We start from the raw sequence: 15,680 nt of genomic DNA, 5'->3' as shown, positions 1-15,680 counted from the left end.
TAAGGTTTAACTGTATATTAAATTACTACTTATGTGAAATGGGTCTATTTACGCTGCACAATTGCTGTGTCCCATGCTTATTGGACACTTGAAAGCCTTAATTTGAATCTTTTTCTGTTTTCTGGTTATCACTGCAGTGTATAATTGTTTTTAAAAAATTTTGTTAGTGCAGTACTTCTAAATTATGTACATTGTTGAAAAAAAAGACATAACCAACTGTTTTATCTTATTTGATCTTATGTACTAAACACAATATTTGATGAACTGACACCTATCTTTATTGACAACAGGAACGCTGAACCTAAATAAATAGTTGATACTATTTCGTAATATAAAAGATATCTTATAACATTTACCAATAATATAATTATGCATTTAGATTTTACCTGTGCGTTTTCCAGTATTTTTTGTTGTTCGTTATCACCAAGAACAATGGGAAGCTCTGTAACATCTATATCCTAAAAAATAGAACAATGGGAAGCTCTATAACATCTATATCCTAGAAAATAGAACAATGGGAAGCTCTGTAACATCTATATCCTAGAAAAAAGAACAATGGGAAGCTCTTAACATCTATATCCAGAACAATGGGAAGCTCAGTAATATCTATATCCTAGAAAATAGAACAATGGGAAGCTCTGTAACATCTATATCTTAGAAAATAGAACAATGGGAAGCTCTGTAACATCTATATCCTAGAAAATAGAACAATGGGAAGCTCTGTAACATCTTTATCCTAGAAAATAGAACAATGGGAAGCTCAGTAATATCTATATCCTAGAAAATAGAACAATGGGAAGCTCTGTAACATCTATATCTTAGAAAATAGAACAATGGGAAGCTCTGTAACATCTATATCCTAGAAAATATTATGATATCACCAAGAACAATGGGAAGCTCTGTAACATCCATATCCTAGAAAATAGAACAATGGGAAGCTCCGTAACATCTATATCCTAGAAAATAGAACAAGTGGAAGCTCTGTAACATCTTTATCCTAGAAAATAGAACAATGGGAAGCTCTGTAACATCTATATCCTAGAAAATAGAACAATGGGAAGCTCTGTAACATCTATATCCTAGAAAATAGAACAATGAGAAGCTCTGTAACATCTATATACTAGAAAAAAGAACAATGGGAAGCTCTGTAACATCTATATCTTAGAAAATAGAACAATGTGAAGCTCTGTAACATCTATATCCTAGAAAATAGAACAATGGGAAGCTCTGTAGCATCTTTATCCTAGAAAATAGAACAATGGGAAGCTCTGTAACATCTATATTCTAGAAAATAGAACAATGGGAAGCTCTGTAGCATCTTTATCCTAGAAAATAGAACAATGGGAAGCTCTGTAGCATCTTTATCCTAGAAAATAGAACAATGGGAAGCTCTGTCACATCTATATCCTAGAAAATAGAACAATGGGAAGCTCTGTAACATCTATATCCTAGAAAATAGAACAATGGGAAGCTCTGTAACATCTTTATCCTAGAAAATATGAAATCATGAAATTTTGTTCCTCAGAACAAACTACCGAAAGCATTGAAATTTCGAACGTTTTGCACAAAATCACGAACAGAATGCTAGATATCTAAAATATTGCAGATATCTCCAAACTTTTCAGTAATTTGTTAGATTGGTACAAACTATATTGTAAAGCTAGGTCTCAACTCTAACCGTGCAAGGTGTCCCAATGTAACAAGAAGGTTAGGCGACGACATTAAAATCTGTCATCAAGCTTCTTTGCCGGATCATTTTTTAATATAAATCATTAAAATAAAATTGTTAAAAACATTATTTTCCTACTTTTTTTTCAACAATTGGCTTCTCTGTGCTTTCAATATTCTCTATCATTGAGTCCACCAGGAACCTAGGCATACAAAAATACAGGGTGTCCCAATAAACATGACAATTGAGAGACGACTGTACGACTCAAAATTTGCCTTTGATCTTCAAAAAAAAAAGTTTACGATATTGTGAATCAAAAGAAGGGTTTTGAGTTTATGAAAAAAATTAGCTTAATTAGATTTTAACTTCACATTTTTTTATTAAAAAAGAATTATACTGAACATAATGTTGCACACCTATCATGACGATCCTCAGTAGTTACAATTCTTTGAACAACTCTATATATAATATGTATATATATATATAAAGATTCATGAAAATTCTTTTTATGCATTTTTTAAATGTGTACTTTTTTACACAATTTAGTATATATTTAAACAAGACCATTTCCTTCCATAATTAATCTTTGTTTCTCTCTACTAGTAAATATTAATTATGCAAAAACAGTTATGTATTAATTAGTATTTATCAGAAGTTTTAGAGAAAATACAGAATATATCAGAATGTGTTAACAGATTTACAGAGACTAAACTTTTGGTTAGTAAAGCGCTCAGCTCCACCATAGAATTAATTAAATTTTTAATTCTAGGGGTTTAACAAGGTTGTTGTTATGATGGACGCTACTACAGGGTGTCCCACAAATCTTAAGAGTACAAAGACGACTTAAAGGTTGTCTTGATGTTTGAAATAATTTGCAGCATCCACTCGTCAACCTACTTTTACATGTATGAATCATAATGACAAAATTTCTCTAGCTCTGACATTCCCAAAATGTGGTTTGCCCTGTAATATATATATATGTGCTTTTGCTTCATCATTACCATTTAAAAATATTTTACCTCTGATGTAGTTACAGCTCTCTGAACAAGATCGCATTTGTTTGCCAGCAGTAGGGTTGGTATTCCTTTTCCTTCGCACAAACTAACCTATGGTGGAAACTTATAAATGTTCCATCTAAACTGGGTTTAACTAATGCCAGCTATAGAAGTGGTCCTTCCTTCGCACACACTAACCTAAGGTTGAATCTTATGAATGCTTCATCTAAACTGGGTTTAACAAATGCAATAGGGTTGGTATTCCTTTTCCTTCGCACAAACTAACCTAAGGTGGAATCTTATAAATGTTCAATTTAAACTGGGTTTAACAAATGCCAGCAATAGGGTTGGTATTCCTTTACCTTCGCACAAACTAAACTAAGGTGCAAACTTATCAATGTTCCATCTAAACTGGGTTTAACTAATGCTAGCTATAGGGGGGTATACCCTTCCTTCGCACAAACTAACCTAAGGTGGAATCTTATAAATGTTCCATCTAAACTGGGTTTAACTAATGCCAGCTATAGGGGTGGTACACCCTTCCTTCGCACAAACTAACCTAAGGTGGAATCTTATAAATGTTCCATCTAAACTGGGTTTAACAAATGCCAGCAATAAGGTTGGTATTCCTTTACCTTCACACAAACTAACCTAACATGTCCTTTCAACATTCAAGAAAATGCTAAAGGGACTGTAAGCGAAAATGCAAGTAACCCTCTTTGCAAAGATGTCAATGCCCGATTCGCAACAGTACCATAGAAACTTGTTCTAATCAGTAATGGGGAAAATGTTGTATAGCTTGTCAAATTCATACTTAATCAGTTATTGCTTTTAAGGGTACCGTTGTAAATCGGACATTGCCATCTTTGCATTAAGGGATATTGAGACTAGGCTTACAGTCCCTTAGAAGAGGCGAGAGACACCAACTTAATAAAGTAGTAGATATAAAGACAACAAATAGTGAGGAATAAATAATGATATTATATGGGAATAGTAGATATAAAGACAACAAATAGTGAAGAATAAGTAATGATATTATGTGGGAATAGTAGATATAAAGACAACAAATAATGAGGAATAAAATAGTAGATATAAAGACAACAAATAGTGAGGAATAAGTAATGATATTATGTGGGAATAGTAGATATAAAGACAACAAATAATGAGGAATAAAATAGTAGATATAAAGACAACAAATAGTGAGGAATAAGTAATGATATTATGTGGGAATAGTAGATATAAAGACAACAAATAGTGAGGAATAAAATAGTAGATATAAAGACATAAAATAGTGAGGAATAAATAATGATATTATGTGGGAATACCAGTTATGTATAATAATATCTTGCATCCGCATGGCGGACAACATATTTCAAAAAAAAAATTTAAAATATTCATTTCTTCACCTTGCTGTCCAAATCAGCTTTCCATTTTCGTACACTTTCAAGGCTTTTCTTACTGAAACAAATAAGATTTTTATTCAAAAATAAATGGAAAAAATCATAAATTTTGAAAAAAAAAACTTAAACTTAGACAGAAAAAAAATCGAATACTTCAGTTACTTCAGTTTTATTTTCTCAATATTTTTTAACTTTTCAAAAATAGAAGGAGAAAATCCTTATTATTATTATTTAATGTCATTATGTCGGTACTTAATATTTTTTTTTTAACAAAATACGATATACCTTAAACTTTATTTTTATAGTAAGTGTATGAGCCCTATCATAAAAAAGTTGGCGCACCCTAATCAATATCTAATTTTTGAGTTACCATATAACTATGTTAATTCTACATTAAAAGTTCAAAGAACTACTTCCCTGACTTTTTAATAGAAAAATCAAATTATGGCTGCAAACTTTAGTATCTATATATAAATACATTAATATATCTAAATATATATATATCTATATATATATACTCAATTTATTATTCAATCAAAAAAACAGATAAAACAGATAAATATCCTTATACACAATGTTTCATAGACCAATTGTCATGGACCAATCTTCAGTGAGGTCTGTTCTGTTCTGTGTATATATATATATATATATAAATATAAATATACAGGGATACCAAAAAAGGATGAAACTTTAAAGACGACCTGAAACTCTATAAATCTGATGATTTCAAAGTTAAATTAAGTATTCTACCTTGAGTACAATCTTTTAAATGCTTATTCAATGGTTAGGGAAATAAAGAAACAAGTTGTAGTAAATAATAAATATTGGAAAAAAACAGACGGTATAAATTCTGTAAAGTCGTCTCTGAAGTCTCATCCTTTGTGGAGAACTCAAAAACCGAAATTATCGATGTTTTGGAAAAAATTTAAAATAAATAGTTTTGTTCGTAATTAAGGCATACCATTTTTTTCTTTTTGAAATATTAAAAAAAGTCTGCGAACAGGAAAAATATTTAAAATTTTTTGGGAAAATGTTTTCTTATTGTTTTCTAAAATTTTATAAAAATTTATTAAAAATTAAAAAATAACAATAAACGTAAGTCAATTATTTTCATTTGTGAAGACCAGTTGAAAACAATAAAAAAACATTTTCCAACAATTTTACAAAAATATTAGTTTAAAAAAAAAATAATTTAATTTCCCGGATTTTTTCCATTAAAGTTTTATTAGATTCGATAATATATTTCCATGATTCTATCCAAGATTTATAAAATTCGATTAAAGATTAACAAGGTTCTATTAAAGTTTACAAGGTTTTATCATACTTTTATCTAAGATTTGTTAAATACATAAAAGATTTACATGATTCTAACAAAGTTTTATAAGATTCTATCAAAGTTTTTATGATTCAATCAAAGTGTTAGATGATTCTATCATAGTTTTACCTAGTTAGATCAAGCATGATAATACAGCCCTGACTCTCTTTGAAGTAAACACGGGTCATCCAGGTGAATCTGGAATACAACTATCTGGGATTAAGCTCAGATTGTTGTAGAAGCTTGAGCTAAACTTGGACTAAACTTAAGTTGAAACTGGGTCAAGTTTAGATAAAGCTTGGATTAAACTTTGATTAAGCTTTGATTCAGTTTAGATTAAGCTTAAACTAAGCTTGGATTTAGCTTGGATTAAGTTGGGATTAAGCTTGTATTAAGCTTGGATTAAGCTTGGATTAAGTTGAGATTAAGCTTGAATTACTGTAAAGTTGAAACAAATGTATGAATAATTCCTTCAGAAAGGACTTTACTTGTCTTTGTAAAATTGTTTAATTATTATATAAACAGAGACGCGCCATACAGAATATACAATTTTCCAAGATAGATTTCCAGAATAAAATAACTAATATTGCTATATTTCAGACAAAAATTCCAAATAAGAGATATATGAAAACCATACCTTTCTTGACCGGCAATATCCCATAGCTGGAGCCTAAATATAATTGAAAATATTATTATTTTTATTATTTTAATTAATATTAATATTATTATTAATATCATTATTTATAGTAATATCATTATAGTTATTGAAATTATCTATATACAACGTAGAAAAATCTCTGTTTGTTTGTTAGTATGTTAAGAACCTCCGTACCGATTTGCCTCAAAGTTATATTATTATTGATATTATTTTTAATAATATTGTTTATATATTTCATATTTTTCATTTTCATAAATTTAATAAATACAATTATTAGATTAGAGAATATTTGTTATAAATAAACTAAACGCAAAATTATAATTTTCTAATCCCAAAATCTTTGCAACCAGATGATGTAGACGGTAGACCCACTATAGTTTCAGTAGGAGTAAATATCTCCATTTACTGTTAGCGCCTTAAAGGATTCATATCTCTAATTGGATGATGAGAAAGATAAAAAAATACATATACAATTTCTATTGGTTCAGCATTGACAACAAACACATGACTGAACCCTGATTGGATCAGGCGCTAATGAAATCTGTATACAAGTGTGAACCTTTTAGCTTTCAAAGTTTTTTTTATATTTAATATTTGAAATATTAAGATTTACATCTTCATTAATGTTTTGGAGAACAATTTTCATGTAATACAGCTGCAGCTTACCTACACCATCGTTAACCAAAAATATAATCTTAAACGAACATTGATGGAATATATTCTTAAAGGGAATGAAAGCGAAATTTCTGAAAATCCACAAGAAATAATTAAGTTTCAAGTGACCCTTTAATCACTTGAAACTACGCTTACAGTCCCTTTAATCACTTGAAACTACGCTTATAGTCCCTTTAAACACTTGAAACTACGCTTATAGTCCCTTTAATCACTTGAAACTACGCTTACAGTCCCTTTAATCACTTGAAACTACGCTTATAGTCCCTTTAAACACTTGAAACTACGCTTATAGTCCCTTCAAACACTTGAAACTACACTTACAGTCCCTTTAATCACTTGAAATTACGCTTACAGTCCCTTTAAACACTTGAAACTACGCTTATAGTCCCTTTAAACACTTGAAACTACGCTTATAGTCCCTTCAAACTTTTAAAAATAAAATTCGTTAATATTCTCTTTAAAGTTTGTAGAACTGAATAATGCCACCTGACTCTTGTGTTTCCTGGAAGTTCAAGAACCTTGAGGGCAAAATCTACCCCGACAGTTCCTCTGTAGTCAGATCTAAAAAGTACATTATAAAGGGACTGATCTAAAAAGTACATTTTAAAGGGAATGATCTAAAAAGTACATTATAAAGGGACTGATCTAAAAAGTACATTTTAAAGGGACTTATCTAAAAAGTACATTATAAAGGGACTGTTTTAAAAAGTACATTATAAAGGGACTGATCTAAAAAGTATATTTTAAAGGGACTGATCTAAAGAGTACATTATAAAGGGACTGATCTAAAAAGTACATTTTAAAGGGACTTATCTAAAAAGTACATTAGAAAGGGACTGTTTTAAAAAGTACATTATAAAGGGACTGATCTAAAAAGTACATTTTAAAAGGACTGATCTAAAAAGTACATTTTAAAGGGACTGATCTAAAAAGTATATTTTAAAGGGACTGATCTAAAAAGTACATTATAAAGGGACTGATCTAAAAAGTACATTTTAAAGGGACTTATCTAAAAAGTACATTATAAAGGGACTGTAAGTATATTTTAAAGGGACTGATCTAAAAAGTACATTATAAAGGGACTGATCTAAAAAGTACATTTTAAAGGGACTTATCTAAAAAGTACATTATAAAGGGACTGTTTTAAAAAGTACATTATAAAGGGACTGATCTAAAAAGTACATTTTAAAGGGACTGATCTAAAAAGTATATTTTAAAGGGACTGATCTAAAAAGTACATTTTAAAGGGACTGATCTAAAAAGTATATTTTAAAGGGACTGATCTAAAAAGTACATTTTAATGGAACTGTAGACGTCATTTAAAGAGGGCATACACCATTCACAACAGTATAAGTTCAAGTCAATAGTTTTCCATGTTAAAATTTGCCTAATTCAAGTTTTTGTAGCAACAATCTCAATGTGAACTCACAATAGTTTTCAAAGAGAAAAACATGGATATATCAATATTATTGTTTGACAACACTTCTAAGGTTATAACTGTGAATCATGCATGCTCCATCCTCTATGCATTGCATTGCTTATTACTTGAAATTATGTCTACAGTTCCTTAATTAATTCCGCGGTCTATTCACTTAGGAAGATTTCTTCTTTAGCAGAATAAAATTTTGATTTATGATGGCTAGCAATTGTAAATTTGGTAGCCATCACTTTTCGCGAACACTCCCTTTCAAGGCTTTAAACAAAAGTGCTTAACCCTAAACTTTAGAATTTCGTTTAATGTTTATTTAGATTTTTTTTAAATTAAAAGATTACCTAAAAGCGTTTGCTGTATACCGATGAACAAACGATGTTTTTCCAACTCCAGGATCCCCTGAAAATAAAAATTATTACCCTCCTCAAACTCTAGTTTTCTAGTCCTTATATCTTTGCAACCATACCCATTAAACAGAACTGGATGGAGCAAATACTCGTTGAAGAAGCAGATGAACTCTACAATAGTCGTGTAATAACTAGGTGTTAACACCGACTTTTGAACCAAGTTATACAAACAGGGATTCAAAAAGTCGAGTTAAAGTAGCGTTTTTGCCACCAAAATTCTCCAAGACTTCAAAAGTGGTTCAAAACTCAGAGTTAACACGACTATTGCAGAGTGTTACTCCGCTTTAAATCTTGACAAAAACTGCACTTCTGGAGGAGGCAAAAGAAAAGTTAAACTCGAGTTTCTGTTTCTGTTAAATGCAAGTGTCTGTTTGTTGAATTAGATTGAAACGTTAGATATTTTAAACTTTCAAAACTTGATTTACAGTCATAGAGAATAGAATATATAGAGAGGAATTTAATGGAAAAAAGTGTAAAACGGCCATTTTGTTGTACTGTTTCCATACTGCAGGTGTACTTCACATATTTATGCTGTATAACCTGTTGGGCCCTGGAACATCATTTTATAGAAAATCTCAAATTAATATTAAGAGAAAACCAAATTATGAAATAGGCTGGTTTCATGAATTGACCAATGATCATTTCACATAGACTCTATGGCTTCCACTTTACAAACAAACGATGATTTTCCGTAATAACTATAAATTAAATGATGTTTTTATTCACCTAATTCATTGTAAAGTTTATTTAACAGTTTAAAAAATTCGAAATTGAAATGAATAGTCTAGAGAACATACTGTATTAATGTACTCTACTGCATATAATTTGTGAACATTTACATGATTTGTACACTTTGAACTCCCTTTCAGGCTGAAAGGGACTGAAAAAATTCATACCGAGAGATTCTTTAAATTCCTCTCTATATATTATTCTATTCTCTATGGTTACAGATATAATCACAACGAAGCGGAAGTTTTTGATAATTTAGAAACAAATAAAAAATGCGCAAAGTTTGAAGTAGAAAATTAGAGATTGAGGCGAGTAATCAGTTGTATTACTGTGAGAGAGAAAAATTCAGTTTAGTTAACATAATTATAAACTTTTATTTACACATGTTAATTTTCCTTTGTTTTTTTTCTTTTGTGTAAAAAAATGGCAAACAAAAATGTCCCACGACTTTTTACACTAAGTAAAAAAATTTACAATTAAAAATTACGAAATGTTTTTATCATTTTCATTAATAGACAAAGTGCTTTTAGATTAACGCATTTAAAACACTTTTTAGGGTTAAAATAAAAACAATAAAAGTATTATTTATTTATTAATTATATTATTGAAAAATATATTTACCTATAACTAAAACTTTAAAGTGGTAGTCTTTATTAACCACTTTATTCAGCAGATTGGGCCTGGGCTTGATCAGATGTTCTGAAATTTTTTTTTTTTTTTAAATTGTTATTTTAATTTTTTGCATATTTTAAGGAAAACAAAGGGAATTAGGTCTTTGCCACAAACTTTAAATTTTTAAATCCCAAGATCTTTGCTATCCTAACGTCGTAGACTTTTTCAAACTATACAATTCTATTGATAACCTATTAGATTTAAATATTTGAGTTTGTGGCACGAACTCAAGTTCTTTGCTCCGAATAGAGTTTCTGTGCGACTGTCTAAAAACTAAAAGTACAATAAAATTAGTTCTTGTTAATTTCATCTTATCTTAATGTTCTCCGGTTACTGAAATTTAAAGTACTTTCATGGACAGAACTCTTTCAAGATAAAATATTAATATTATTAATATATTACAAATTAGCTCAAAAATTAGCTTCAAATTAGCTTAAACATTAGTTTAAAAATTAGTTTTCTCAATGTATAAGTAATTTGCGGATTTTTTGCCACAGAAATAACAAAATAAATTGTAAGAAATAAATACTTAACGATGGTAACTCAGATAAATATTTAAAGGGCAACATTATAAACTTTACATGCCACTCTTTATATTGAGGGTCACTAACAATTTCAACGACTGAAGTCCCTTTTCTCTGATTGAATTCAACTCTGACGACAGCTTGTGTGATGTGTCACGTGATTGACAGCTGCAAGATCTTCGGCTCGACTTAAGGAGTTAGGCCAAATGAAAATAAAACCGACCTTGGTTGGTTTTAGTACAGAATAAGGCTCATGCAATGTTGAGTATTGTTCTCATCAAAACCCAGAATGCGCCAATTCCTACCATGAAAATCCACCAAATAGAATATTAAACCGGTTTTTTGAACTCAACTCTGTGGAAAATAAGATGCAGCTTGAATCCGAAAGCTCAAGTCGTAGATAAGGCCCAACGACAGCTTAGACCTGAGCTGTATTTTCCCGATTTTTTTAAATCTTGGGCTCAGGTGATGTGCAATAATTTGGTTTTTTTTTTTTCAGGGTTTATATTACTTTTAAAAGTTTCCACACAAAAACTGAACAGTTTAACAAAGGAACTGAGGTTTGCCACACACTCAAATTTACTATAATCCCTTTTTCTTTGCAACCATTAATATTTCAAACTTATACAATGTAATCTAGCAGAATTCATAGTTTTAAATATCAAAGGTCTACAACAACGTGCTGCAAAGATATAGAAGGGGTTGAAAAATCAGAGCTTGCTGCAAAAGCTTCTTTTTCAAAATTTGCTTTTCTTACACTGTAGAACGTAGAAAGTTTTCTTAAAATATTTAAACAAAAAACAAACTAAAACATCTTTTACCTGGCACAGCTATAAGTTCTTCTACCAAAGTATCGGATTCAGGCTGAGAGTCTCCCGAAGAGAAAGAGACTGTTTCAATATCCTAAAATAGTAATGGTTTGGTTTAACATTAGGTGTTGATGATGCTACAAACCTTACAGAGTGAAAAAGTAGGTGTTAGTTCAACATTTTTTGAAAATATATTCCAGTCTTGGTTGACCCTCGTCAGTTCTAACGGTATATAACTATCAAAATCAATATTCAAAATAGTTTTTAAAAAACCCCAAGAAAATAAACAAAAAAACAACAACATGAAAATTGGTTGTCAAATGAAAAAGGGTAACAAACTCAAATTATGATTTTTGAAAGGATAATTTGTAAATATTCACTTTTTACTTTGTTTGTTTAGAGGTTCATTTATTTTTCACAGTATATCACAGTTTAACCCAGAGCGTTTCCTTACAAAACGTTTCTTTACAAAACGTTTCCTTACTGAATGTTTCCTTACAAAACGTTGCCTACACAAAAAATGTATTGTCACAAAACGTTTCATGCCACAAAACGTTTATTGTCACAAAACGTTTCCTGCCACAAAACGTTTCCTTACTGAACGTTTCCCCACTGAACATTTCCTTACTGAACGTTTCTTTACTGAATATTCCTTACTGAATGTTTCCTTACTGAAGGTTTCCTTACTGAACGTTTTTTTACTGAATGTTTCCTTTCTGAACTTTTCCTTGCTAAACATTTCCTTGTTGAACGTTTCCTTACTGAACGTTTCCTTACTGAACGTTTCCTTACTGAATATTTCCTTACTGAACATTTCTTACTGAACATTTCCTTATAAAACGTTTCCTACACAAAATGTTTCTTGTCCCAAAACGTTTCCTGTCCCAGTTTCCTTACAAAAGGCTTCCTGTCACAAAACGTTTCCTTACAAAACATTTCCTTACTTAACATTTCCATAACGTTCCTCCTAAAACGTTTTCTACACAAAACACTTCCTGCCACAAAACGGTTTGTTAAAAAAAGTTTCGTGCCCCAAAAAGGTTCCTTACAAAACGTTTCCTTACTGAACGTTTCCTAACTGAACATTTCCTTATTGAACATTTCCTTACTGAACGTTTTCTTACAAAACATTCCTTACAAAAGGTTGCCTATCACAAAAGGTTTCCTTACAAAACAATCAATTACTGAACGTTTCCTCACAAAACATTTCCTGTCACAAAATGTTCCCGTAAAAAAGTTTCCTTACAGAATGTTTCTTTACTGAAAACCTTTCCTAAACCTTTCTTTACAGAACATTTCCTTACTGAATACTCCTCAGAAAACGTTTCCTCACAAAATGTTTCCTACACAAAATGTTTCCTACACAAAATGTTTCCTTACAAACATTTCCTGACAAAATGTGTGTTACTAAACATTTCCTTACTGAACGTTTCATTACAAAACGAAATTGCCTCTACTACGTTTTTTTCTTTTGATGTTGACAACAATATACATTTTCTGCATCAGAAGAAATTCGAAAAGTTGTAATCGAACTTTTACTCAGTCCTCTTATTGATATTTAGCCCCTCTACAGTTTAATACAGTCATATGTATTTAAATCAATACAATAAAGACAACTTTCCTATATAAATTTTGCTCTCTAACCAAGGTTTTTTAAATTACAAGTTTACAATTGCAAACAATGAGAAGCTGTTTGTTTCTATGTTTATGTGCATCCCTGCTGCTTGAAAAATTGGTATAAATAAAAATTGAAATCAAAAGTCGTCTTCATTGTATTGATATATACAATTACAACTGTACAAGCTGTAAATCCAACCACAAAATTATATGTTTTCCTCTAATAGAAATAGTAAAAATCATTTGTTATGGTATAATGCACTTCTTCTTCTTTTCCTCTCTATTCTTCAATACCTTTCCTCTATTTACTACTTTTCCTTTTCCTCCTTTTCCTTTAGTTCTAAATTGTTTTTGTTTTCATTCAAAACAACCAACAATGGTTAAAGAGACCCTGACTAAATAAAATGTAAAAATTGTGCGATTCAAATTGTTTTTAGTTAAATATTTAGTCAAATATCTATCTATCTATGTCGATGAAGAATTATCTACTTTTCATATGTTTAGACTAAAAAACTCTTAGCAATTCCCGATTCAAACAACATCCTTAAAAACCTTCACCAGAGCCCGCGATTTTAAAAAGTAGGGAAATATGGCTCGGGTCTAAGCTGTCATTGGGCCTTATTTACGGCTGGTTCTTACGGATTCAAGCTGCATCTTATTTTCCACAGCAGAGTTCAAAAAACGGTTTAATATTCTATTTGGCGGATTTTCTTGGTAGAAATCGACACATTCCAGGTTGTATGAGAACAATACTCAACATTGAGCCTTATTCTCCATTATAACCAACCAAGGTCGGTTTTATTTTCATTGGGCCTAACTCCTTATGTCGAACCGAGAATCTTTGAGCTGTCAGTCACGTGACACAAGCTGTCGTAGAGTTGGGTCGAAGATTGGGTCTTAAAGTCGGGTTTAAAGAATTACGGATCAAGCCGAAGTTTTTAAAACGCGGGCTCAGATCAATGATGTGAAAGATATCATCATTTTCCTAAAAATAAATATAAAAATGTTTGACTCAGATAATTTCTATACATTTTACTGCTGTAGAAACCTCATATGAAGGTAATTAGTTTTCAAAATGAGATAACGTTTTTCAGGGTTACCATTGTAAATCATTCATGCCATATTTGCATGGAGGTTCACTTGAATGAATGCTTTTATTACCTTTAAGGGTATAATACAAAAATACTCTATTTGAAATGCATTTACCTTCATTTTCTTATGTTTCATTCTTGAAGTCGAGGGTAGAGACATTGTCCTCATTTCTAAATATTGGGAAAAAGATAAATAAAATTTATGCATAGTATTTTATTTTAAGAACATTATTAAATTCTCAGATTTTATTCTCATTTTTATAAACATTTGAATTTCTACTGCCTCAATATAACCTGTATCTGGCTTATTTAATCATAGGCCGAAAAAAGGAACAAGCTTATATTATCAGGGAAGCATTAATATAAGGAAACAGACAGTATAAATTCTGTGCAGTCGTCTCATCCTTTGAGGGAAACAGTGTAAAAAGAAAAGACTTTTTGAAAGTTAAGACCAAAAACTTTTATTAGATGGTCGTCTGTTTTCCTGTGCAATTTTAGAGGCTTTTGTCGTTAAAATAATTATCAATTTGTAATTGTAAATTCGTCTTGTACAAGATAAATGTATTTTAGCAAAAAACTTTATCTATCTATCTTTCTTCGTTTGGTATGTTATATAGAGAGACTCATAGAGCTGAAGAATAGGATTATGATTCTTGCACTAAAGTTTTAATTTAAAGCAATTGTGTAATGTACACAGACCCAATTTAGTAATTAGTTGGTTTTGCTTTTGCTATATCAAGATAGGGATCGAATGACATTTTTCCAGAACAAAACAAGAAAACTAACGTTTTAAAATGGATAAAACTCACCATATTTTGTTAATTACTACTGTTACATAAAATAACCAAACTTTGCATAACATAATCGTAATAAACCAAATTTTAGTTGAAACAACCAAATTTTATGTAAAGTTACCAGATTTTCAGTAAAATAATCAAATTTCATGTTAAATTACCGCATTTTATATAAAAGAATCAAATTTTATGTAAGTTATCAAATCTTATGTAAAGTAACCAAATTTTATGTAAAGTTACCAAAGTTTATGCAAAAGAACCAAATTTGTGTGATAGCTACCTGGAATGACATGTATTTCATTGATATCTGACATGATAGAACTGGTGTGTGAGCTCTGCTGCAGATACATAGATGACTCCTGGGAACCTGGTGGTGCACCAGTATTAATAAGTTGAAACAAGTTGAAGTGTCTGTAAACGTAGTTTAAAGTGACATCCCAAAGAATTACAATACTCAGATCAACAGCAACCTAATTATTTTATCTAAGACTAGCGGAATTGCCCGGAATCGTCTGTAACTTTAGAAACAATAATTCCAATTTTTTTAGCCAATTCGGTTCAGCCGTTTGGCCAGCAATAGTTAACATAAATATATATGTTCACATCCTAATATATAAATGTAAATGAGGGAAGAGTTTTATAATCTCATCATTCTTTTTTCCTAAATCATGTTGATATTGTTGAATCCTGTCAATTTCCTTTTTTAGTAATGTTGAACCATCCCCAAATTTAAATTTTATAGAAAAACCATGAAAATCACATTCATTTACATACTCTGTAAATAAATGATCAAATAAAATTAAAACTATAGTCTCTTTACAGTACAGTACAGTACAGTACAGTACAGTACAGTACAGTACAGTACAGTACAGTACAGTACAGTACAGTACAGT

At 30.4% G+C, this 15,680-nt stretch overlaps 1 protein-coding gene and 1 long non-coding RNA gene across 3 annotated transcripts; both read right to left on the bottom strand.

Moving 5' to 3' along the window:
- Positions 1-209: 209 nt before the first annotated feature.
- LOC111699462 (uncharacterized) lies at positions 210-1,873 on the bottom strand. The gene is made up of 3 exons (XR_002764755.1): positions 1,808-1,873; positions 387-458; positions 210-301 (listed from the first exon to the last, which is right to left on the bottom strand). It is a non-coding gene; the product is annotated as an uncharacterized LOC111699462 (long non-coding RNA).
- Positions 1,874-2,658: 785 nt separating this feature from the next.
- LOC111699461 (ras-related protein Rab-7L1) lies at positions 2,659-15,215 on the bottom strand. 2 transcript variants are annotated; one of them, XM_023470148.1, is made up of 10 exons: positions 15,068-15,215; positions 14,109-14,164; positions 11,298-11,379; positions 9,902-9,979; positions 8,486-8,543; positions 7,199-7,273; positions 6,017-6,049; positions 5,509-5,577; positions 4,071-4,122; positions 2,659-2,775 (listed from the first exon to the last, which is right to left on the bottom strand). In XM_023470148.1, exons 1-10 carry the CDS (start codon positions 15,135-15,137, stop codon positions 2,674-2,676), a joined length of 675 nt encoding a protein of 224 aa, XP_023325916.1. In that variant the 5' UTR covers positions 15,138-15,215; the 3' UTR covers positions 2,659-2,673. The 2 variants fall into 2 exon arrangements, with proteins under 2 accessions (XP_023325916.1, XP_023325917.1); XM_023470149.1 differs by lacking the exon at positions 2,659-2,775 and adding an exon at positions 2,985-3,223.
- Positions 15,216-15,680: the final 465 nt, after the last annotated feature.

This window comes from Eurytemora carolleeae, unplaced genomic scaffold, assembly GCF_000591075.1.
Source record: "Eurytemora carolleeae unplaced genomic scaffold, Eaff_2.0 scaffold350, whole genome shotgun sequence".
Classification (NCBI taxonomy): Eukaryota; Metazoa; Arthropoda; class Copepoda; order Calanoida; family Temoridae; genus Eurytemora; species Eurytemora carolleeae.
The sequence above is the reverse complement of the archived record's forward strand: the minus strand, read 5'-3'. Positions and strand labels throughout refer to the sequence as shown.

What these genes read in the sequence shown, in the direction of transcription:
- LOC111699461 (XM_023470148.1), bottom strand. Translation starts at nt 15,137, where the DNA reads ATGTATCTGCAGCAGAGCTCACACACCAGTTCTATCATGTCAGATATC. An exon ending in TGAAACATAAGAAAATGAAG is followed by an intron (nt 11,380 to 14,108) that starts GTAAATGCATTT and finishes TTACTATTTTAG; the next exon opens with GATATTGAAACAGTCTCTTT. An exon ending in TATACAGCAAACGCTTTTAG is followed by an intron (nt 7,274 to 8,485) that starts GTAATCTTTTAA and finishes TGTACTTTTTAG; the next exon opens with ATCTGACTACAGAGGAACTG.